Source organism: Otolemur garnettii, unplaced genomic scaffold (genome assembly GCF_000181295.1).
Source record: "Otolemur garnettii isolate 467f Iridium unplaced genomic scaffold, OtoGar3 scaffold00014, whole genome shotgun sequence".
Lineage (NCBI taxonomy): Eukaryota > Metazoa > Chordata > Mammalia > Primates > Galagidae > Otolemur > Otolemur garnettii.
In genome coordinates, this window is record NW_003852409.1 from 31,167,819 (window position 1) to 31,176,947 (window position 9,129).

The 9,129-nt window shown below is 50.0% G+C and overlaps 1 protein-coding gene across 1 annotated transcript in view; it reads left to right on the top strand.

Moving 5' to 3' along the window:
• The first annotated feature begins 395 nt into the window (after positions 1-395).
• Positions 396-9,129, top strand: part of ODF2 (outer dense fiber of sperm tails 2) — a 47,113-nt gene continuing 38,379 nt past the window's right edge. Inside the window, exons 1-4 of the mRNA XM_012802342.2 lie at positions 396-765; positions 3,378-3,468; positions 5,131-5,247; positions 5,523-5,591. Of these exons, the coding sequence (XP_012657796.2) occupies positions 476-765; positions 3,378-3,468; positions 5,131-5,247; positions 5,523-5,591 (567 nt within the window). The 5' untranslated portion in view covers positions 396-475. The remainder of the gene's footprint in view (positions 766-3,377; positions 3,469-5,130; positions 5,248-5,522; positions 5,592-9,129) is intronic.

Consider the following 9,129-nt stretch of genomic DNA (forward strand, 5'->3'; position numbering starts at 1 on the left):
TCCAGGGCGGCAGTGGGAGCCACGTGACAGCCCCCCCGCCGGGATTGGCTGACAGGGAAGCATAGTTGCGAAGATGGCGGCCCAGCGAGAACCTCAACAGAGTAGGTCTGTACACAGCACTGCATACAGCTCGCAGGAGGGCAGGGAGGAGCCAGGGGAATGCCGACCCTTCCTCCTGTTTGGACAGAGATGGAGGCGATGTGGGAAGGGGAGAGAGTCGCTGCACTAATTCTGAACTAGGGGCAGGGCTGGATTAACAGGATTTCTGTGCAGCTCCAGACTCTAACTTGTTCTTTGAGCCCTTTCTGAGCCTAGTTTCCGAGTATGGCTCACAGGGAGCTTAGAGGAGCGTCCATGCTCCTGGGAGTCGTGGGAATGATGACCGCAGGGAGGGTAAACATGGCGCACTAGGAAGCCTGTCCCTGAACTGCGGGACAAGTCCCGGCAAGGCCTGCTGGAGGCGTCGTGCCTCTCCATGGCGACCGGACGCGTGGCCCGGAAGTGGGCGGAGCTGATGGAGGGGCGGGGCATCTCTGTGACGCCAGGGGCTGGGCCTAAATGGCGAAACCCGAGCGGCTCACGGGGGGGTTTGAACTGGCCAATGGGCGAGCTGCCGACTGGGTGTCGGAAGAGGAGGCGGAAGCGGGGAGGAGCCGCAGCCGGAGCCGGACTGCATCCGCCGCGGCGTCTCCATGGCACGACCCTGGCCTCCGACTTCAACGACTTCATAAGGAGGCGTTTCTGGGCGCAGCCGTGTCGCTCCTGGTGAGAGGCCGCCGCTGGGCCCGGTCCCCGCGGGCGAGATCGCCCTGCACCTGCACCCCCAGCTCGCTCGGCCCCCAAGGGTTCGTCCGGGTCGCGCTCGCCTTTAGACCCCTGGCGCGTTCGTCCCGCTCCAGTCAGAATCTGGCCCCTGCCCCGCCCACCGGCACGGGGCTTCTCCTCCTCCCGCTAACGGGCGGGCCGGCCGCCTCCCTGCTCTCCTGGCCACCGGCAGGGCTCTGCCCCTTCCTCCGCCGCCCTCAGGCAGGGCTTCGCCCTTCTCTCTATGGGCAGAATCTGGTCTCCTCCTGCCCGCTGGTGGGTGACCGTCCCTTCTCTCCACCGACGGAGTCGGGCCCCTAGCCCTCTGCCCGCCGGCGGGTATCGCTTAGTCCGCCTCTTCCTCCCTGCGGGCTCTGCACAGCAGTTATTCGCCCGGTCCTCGTAGACAGTGCTGTACCCCGGGGACCGCCTCCGGGCCGCCTGGGGCCTCACCCGGCTCCTGCTGGCTCCCCCTCACAGCCTGGCGTCTGACCCTCCCTAACTTGGTTGTTTGGTCCCCTGTTGCGCCGGGGTGGGCTTTCCCTCTGTAGTCTGGGTACCCGGCTACCGGCCAAGCGCCCCTGTGGCCCAGTAGGCTCTGCTCCTCCCTCCTTGAAATACTATTGGTTCTCTCCGGATACCTGTTCTGCTGGGAACGCCCCTTCTCCTAGGAGACTGTTGCCCTGGCCCCGCCCGGAATATCCCTCCAGCTCCCTGCGCGGGTTCCGGCCCCTTGGGGCCCACTTGGGGCCTATTGGTTCTCACCTGCCCTCTACGCACCCCAGCCAGTACCTCAGGATTTCCCCTGGTAGCTGTCCACCTTCCTTCCCCGGTGGGGCCCAGGCATGGAAGTCCCTTCCTTTGTAGTTCCGCCCTCCTCCCCCGGGAGGGGACCTCCTGCCGTGCCCCCCACCTGCAGGTCGCTCAGCCTCTCCTATCTCCCCCCACTTTGGCAGGACAGTTGCTGTGCGACTTGGACAGTAGAGGAGCGCCTCCCAAGTTTTCATCCAAGTGCCACTCCCAAAGCTTCCACCCTCCTCCCCTCAGAGCGGACGTTTGATGCCGGGCCCCTGAGATTCTCATTGACAAGCCCCTCTGGGTCCCCCTGAGCAGAGCCTGCCGATCCAATTGCCCACCTTTGCGGCTTTGATGCCTAGCCATGTCTGCCTCGTCCTCAGGCGGCTCCCCCAGGTACTGCCGACGTTGGGGGGCGCCTCCGCTGTAGGGCAGGGAAAGGTGGTCAGGGGTCCCCAGACCAGGCTCTTTGAGGCTTCTCTCCTCAGCTTCCTTGTTTTGTGGACTGGAAGTCTGGACCAAAGCATTTAAAAATCATTTTTAAAGGGAAGGAGGAAAGAAATGCACACATAATATCCCATCTTTGCCTCCCTTGCTCTTTCCCTCCCCAGGTGCCTAGCTTTCTGGTAGAAAACCGGGTCACCCCTGTTGTCTTCAACGAAGCACTAGGTTCAGAGCCTTTTTTGAAAGACCGGGTGTAAATAAATCACCGTGACATAGGAGGTGGATGTGGCAATTAGCAAGGTGTTGATGGAATCCAGTTGATTTGACAGGAAGCCCACTGAGGAAGCGATTTGCCAACACTATTGGCTTTGGGTGAACAACGGTGTTATAAATGAAAAGGGAAAAAGTCTGCCTTCTCAGTTTTGATATTCCTTGGCTAAATTATTAGCAGGGTTCAATAAATAAATATATATATAGATATATGAGAATCAAGGTGTGATATGCATACAGCAAAATGCATACTAAAGTGCTCATGTATTTTAACCTTGCATTTTTATGTTGCATTATTTTCTCCAAGCACTTGTGGGGAGGTCATAGTAATAATTTGGGACTGTCAGGAGGCAAAGAGATGGATCAAATAATTATTCCAGTCCCTTCCCATCCAGGAATTCTTGGATATACTGCTGCTTGATTTTAGAGCAGATTAAGCTTTTGCTATCTTTGCAAATCTGGTGATGGAGCTGTACGGTATATGTGTAAGCAAGATGAACTACACATGGCATTAAAGCAGATTCTTTGCTTCCTAGGATTTTAAAGGGTAGCAAGTGGAATATTTTGGAAAATAGATACTTTTTCATCCTCTTAGGTGATTACTTGAGCCTTAATTTGGTGAAGTTGAGTCACAGTGATTTCTTGTTCCTGAGCCTAATGCTCTGTCTTTTTATGTCAGTCATTCACTGAGTATTTCTCCAGGATCGCCTCTGGTCTAGGCACTGTCCTGTGCACATCCACGCTTGGCCACACCAACCTCTTGGCTGCTACTCTTGTGCTGCCTGCTTTTTATCACCTGACAGGATGACAGCTAGGCTTTTCAGCGAAGGTCATAATATGCGTGATGCGGTGGCAGGTTAAAAGGCCAGCCTGCAAATACAAGTCACTCTGTTTCCATCCTACTGCTGGGCACACCATTCGTGTCTGGGAGCCAAGGAATTCCAGGCTCCTTCTCCTAGCTGTGAACTTGTTAGCTACCGTATGAGGGTGCCATTTTGTGAGAACTAAGAAATAAGAGAGTCCTAGTTTTCTGCTTATGATCTGGTTCTTGTGCCCGGGTACAGGTTTCCATCGTGTGGGAAAAACGGAGTAACGAGTCTCACGCAGAAAAAAGTCTTGAGAACACCTTGTGGCGCACCCAGTGTAACTGTGACGGTAGGTGACTGATCGCAGAGCAGCCCTCTCTGGTCTGTGACCCTGTCAAAAATGCTTCTGCATGCCTTTTCTAGGAGCTGCCTTACCTGCCAGGCACCACTGTGGCCCTGGTGGTCTAGTTGCTGTTCTGCATGTACTGCTGATTCTTTTCTGGCCTGTGGCAAGGCTGCCAACTCAGGGAAAGTTGTCTTTTTTTTTTTTGAGACAGAGCCTTAAGCTGTTGCCCCAGTAGAATACCGTGGCATCAGAGCTCACAGCAACCTCCAACTCCTGGGCTCAAGTGATTCTCCTGCCTCCACCTCCCAAGTAGCTGGGACTAGAGGCGCCCACCACAACGCCCAGCTATTTTTTGGTTTTAGCCAGCATTTTTGTTTGGCGGGCCCAGGCTGGATTCGAACCCGCCATCTCAGGTGTGTGTGGCTGGTGCCTTCGCTGCTTGTGCCACAGGCACCGAGCCGGGAAGGTTGTCTTAACCTTATCCTTCCAGGCACATCCTAAAATCTTTAGAACAGATTTTCAAATGAATAGATAAAATAAAGGAAAAGAAAAGAAAGAGACATTTTAATTTTATCTTTTGCAGCGTTTTTTTTTGGCCAGGGCCAGGTTTGAACCTGCTACCTTTGGTATATGGAGCCAGCGCCCTACTCCTTGAGCCACAGGTGCCGCCCGAGAAATTTTAAAAGATTAGGAGAATGGATGGAATGAGGAGGGGTGAGGAGGGACAGCTAGCTAGGGTGTTTTCTTTAGAATCTAGACAAGTTGCTGGGTGCTGTAATCTTAGTACTCAGGGAGGCCAAGGCAGGCAGATTGCTTGAGCTCAGGAGTTCGAAACCATCCTCAGCCAGAGAAGAGACCTTGTCTCCAAAAATAGCTGGGCGCCCAGGAGTTGGAGGTTGCTGTGAGCTGTAATGCCACGGCACTCTACCCAGGGGGACAGCTTGAGGCTCTGTCTCAAAAAAAAAAAAAAAAAAATAGCTGGGCATTATGGCGGGTGCCTATAGTCCCAGCTACTTGGGAGGCTGAAGCAAGATAATTACTCAAATCCGAGAGTGTGAGCCCATAGCTGTGAGCTATGATGTCACAGCACTCTACCAAGGGTGACAAAGTGAGACTCAGTCTCAGTTAAAAAAAAAAAAGACTCTAGACAACCTTCTCATCTTTGGCATTTCCTCCATCTTTCTGTTTTCACAGTCTTCTACCAGCCTGCTGTCTGATCTATTCTGTGCCCTATCCATGTTTTGTGTTTCCCATGCTACTCTGCGTCCCCTGTTAAGATTACTGTGTGGAAGCATCCACCTGCTTTCCAGCTGTGCTGCACTAAATCCAAGGAGGGGCTCTGCATTCCAGCAGGCTTAGAAGGAGATTCAGTTTTGAGGACCCTGGGGCCTGGGTGTGGACTATCTTGTAGAACTCACGGTCTTGCAGAACCTTCTCATGAAGGGACCTGGGTCTCCCTGGTGGTCTTCAGCTGGAATCTCTGTAGGAGCCTGCTGGATGGTACTCCTGCCTTGGTGCCTGCCTGCATGCCAGTAGTTGGTAGCTGTCCTGCTCGCTTGGTGGCTAGGCTTTCAATGGCTCCTAGAGGCTGTGAGCTCTGTTTTTATGCCCAGTTTACTCATCCACAGATCAACCATTTTTGTGTTGTCCTCCCCTGCCTGCCAGAAGCGAACCATGAAGGACCGTTCTTCAACTCCCCCCTTACATGTTCACGTGGATGAGAACACCCCTGTCCACGTCCACATAAAAAAACTCCCGAAACCATCAGCGACCACCAGCCAGGTAGGAGCATGCCAGTGGGGCGAGGAAACAGCTGTGGATCAGAGTGATACCTCTCAGCCCAGCCTCCTCGTGCTTCTGACTCCAGAGGTTTGGGACACAAACACTCTCTTTCAGAGGTCAGTTACCTGGTCAAAAGGTAGGCAGGCCTGTCTTCCAGAAACAGCAGAGTAACCTTAGTTAGCAGAGGCTCTCCTGCACAGTTGGAGGTGGATGCCACCCGAGTGACACTGGCCTCCTGGGCATAAAAGTGATCTTAGGTTTGTCCCTTTCCACAGAAATCTCATAAGCGAGGAATGAAAGGGGACACCGTGAATGTGCGGCGGAGTGTCCGGGTGAAAACCAAGGTACCTTGGATGCCCCCTGGAAAATCATCTGCCCGGCATGTGGGATGCAAGTGGGAGGTAGGCTCTTTCTTGTTCAGGCTTTTCTTCTCGGACTGGTCAGATTCTAGCAGGCTTCAAGCTCGGTATGATTCAGAGTCAGCTGTAGCTGTTGGGACATCCTAACAGGCCCTGTTTATTAAGCACCGTGCTAAATTCTGAGAGTATGTGTCTCTTTGTGAGTCCTGGAGCTCTGCTATGTGGTAGGTCCTCTGTCCCAATGTAGAGATGAGGAAATCAAGGCTCAGAGAGACGGTAGCAGAGCTAGAGTAAGGACTCGTAGAGCAGCGGTTCTCAACCTGTGGGTTGTGACCCGCAGGAACTGTATTAAAGAGCCGTGGCATTAGGAAGGTTGAGAACCACTGTTCTAGAGGCTGTACTCTTAGCCTCTTTGCTTTTCTATGTGGGAAGCTGCATATGTGTTCCCATATGACTGTTACAGTATCTGAAGCATGATTAGAAAATATACCAGTATATCAGAATACACATATTCAAGAAAGCATTACCTCTTTTGATGTAGTCCCCCAAACAGACCACACATATTTCACAGAAGCCATCAAGTCTACTTTTGGAACAACCTCTTGCCTTCGTTATTACTGGCCGGGAGAGCTGCTATCTTTTTGTGGCCACCTCTCAACAAGGTTTGGTCATCCAGCTGTCTACCCATCCATCTGTGCAATAACTCATGCAGCATTGAGAGTTGTGCAGGCACTGCTGGACCTTGTTGTTATAGCTGCAAAATGGGCAGATGTGCCCTCCCGATGCTTACATTCCAGTCAATTGCAATGAAAAAGCTCAGGGATTAGATAAGGCTAAAAGCCTTTTGGCCATGTTTTAAGTAAAATCCCATTACTGGGACAACTAAAGAACTTGAGACTACTTTAAGAAGGTGATGCCTGATTTAGTTTGAAAATTCAGTCTTCTTATTATAGTTTATTTCTTTTAAAATTAGAAATCAGGCTGGGTGCAGTGGTGCACACCCGTAGTCCAAGCTATTGAGGAGGCTGAAATGGGAGGATTACTTGCTCCCAGGAGGTTGATGCCAGCCTAGTCAACATATTAAGACCCCATCTTAAAAAAAAATTAGAAATCAACAACAAAAGTAATTGTTTGAAGTTTATAATCATATCTCATGGTTTCATTCCCTGATTTACAAATTTATCCCTAAGAGACAAAGGGAGTATGTGGGAAATTCTTGGAAATAAATAGAAAGTGTTCTGACCAGTACAAGAACCTATAGAAGAATTGTAATTAAAATGCTCTTACATTTTTTATGTTTACCTCAATAATGATTCATGAAATGTAAAATTAAAAAGTAATATGTATTTTTTTCTCACTTTGTCACCCTGGGTAGAGTGCTGTGGTGTCACAGCTCACAGCAACCTAAAACTCTGGGGTTTAAGTGATTCTCTTGTCTCAGCCTCCCAAGTAGCTGGGACTATAGGTGCCTGCCACAACACCCAGCTTTTTTTTTTGAGACAGAGTCTTAAGCTGTTGCCCTGGGTAGAGTGTCATGATGTTAATAGCTCACAGCAACCTCAAAGTCCTGGGCTTAAGCAGTTCTCTTGCCTGAGCCTCCCACGTAGCTGGGACTACAGATGCCTGTCACAACACCTGGCTATTTTTTTTACTGTAGCTGTTGTTTTTTAGCTGGCCCAGGCTGGATTGAACTTGCCAGCCTCAGTGTTCGCAGTCAGCACCCTTCCCACTGAGCTAAGTGCGTCACCCTGGCTATTTTTTGTTATAGTTGTCATTATTGTTTAGCAGGCCTGGGCGAGGTTCAAAACCACCAGCCCTGGTGTATGTGGCTGGGGCTCTAGCCACTGGAGCTACGGGCACTGAGCCTTATCATTTTTGTTGAATGGAAAAAAAGTTTAAAAGATTATAGATATTGGGTGGCGCCCCTAGCGCGGTGGGTAGGGCGCCAGCCACATACACCGAGGCTGGCATTTTCGAACCCAGCCTGGGCCAGCTAAAACAACAATGACAACTACAACAAAAAAAATAGCTGGGCATTGTGGTGGACACCTGTAGTCCTAGCACTTTGGGAGGCTGGGGCAAGAGAATTGCTTAAGCCTAAGAGTTTGAGGTTGCTATGAGCTATGACACCATGGCACTCTACCGAGGGTGACATAGTAAGACTGTCTCAGGAAAAAAAAAAAAAATCACAGATATCAATGAACCTTTTTATTTTTATTTTTATTTATTTATTTATTTATTTTTAAAGGGCATAAGATGAGATTTATTACAGACCCGGGAAGCCCAGGGGCCCCGGGCCTGGACTCTCCTGGCATGCAAGCCGAGGACGAGCCCAATGAACCTTTTAAAACCTTTCCCAGCTGGGTACAGTGGTTCACATCTGTAGTCCCAGCACTCTGAGAGGCTGAGCTGAGCAGATCTCCTGAGCTCACGAGTTTGGAGCAAGCCTGAGTTAGAGCAATGCCCAGTCTCTAACAAATAGCTGGGCGTTGTGGTGGGTGCCTGTAGTCCTAGTTACTCAGGAGGCTGAGACAAAAGAATCTCTTGAGACCAAGAGTCTGAGGTTGCTGTGAGCTGTGATGCCACTGCACTCTACCAGTGGGGGACAAAGTGAGACTCTGTCTCAAAAACAAAACAAAACAAAACATTTATCCTAAAAAGTCACAGAAGAGTACCGGAATATGTTTATGGATTTTTTTGCTATAGCATTGTAACAGAAAACTTGGAAGCAACCTAAATGTCTATCAAGAGGGTATTGGTTAAATTATAATATATATATAAAATGAAATACCACTCAGTGGCTTGGCGCCTATGGCTCAAGTGGCTAAGGCGGCAGCTACATACACCTAAGGTGGTGGGTTCGAATCCAGCCCTGGCCTGCCAAACAACAATGACGGCTGCAACCAAAAAATAGCTGGGCATTGTGGCGGGCACCTGTGGTCCCAGCTACTTAGGAGGCGGAGGCAAGAGACTCACTTGAGCCCTGGAGTTGGAGGTTGCTGTGAGCTGTGATGCCATAGCACTCTACCCAGGGTGACAGCTTGAGGCTCTGTCTCAAAAAAAAGAAAAAAAAAGAAATACCACTCAGCCATACACGGTCTGACAGTTAAGTTCATTAATTCATCCTAGAAAAGGTGCTGCATACCTCATTGCTGAATGTCACTATGGTCACCTTCCCTTGGAAAAGCTATGCACTGACACCAGTACCTACTTCACTCTTCAAAGTAATTTTGGAGCTATTATTCAGTGATGAGGTATGTAGCATTTTTTCTAGGATGAGTTTGTGAACTTAATTGTCAGACCCCATACAAACACTAAGGTAGATATTTATATATGATAGCAAAGTACAGAGATGTAACATGTAGAGTTTGGTTCTATTTGTACAGAAAAGGACTGTCTGTGTCCATGTATATATTCTTATATCTGTATACACATAATATTTTCTGAGGGTATGCAGTATGCAAGCCTGGAAAGCAGTGATTATCGCCAGGCTTTAATGTTTTATTTATTTATTTATTTATTT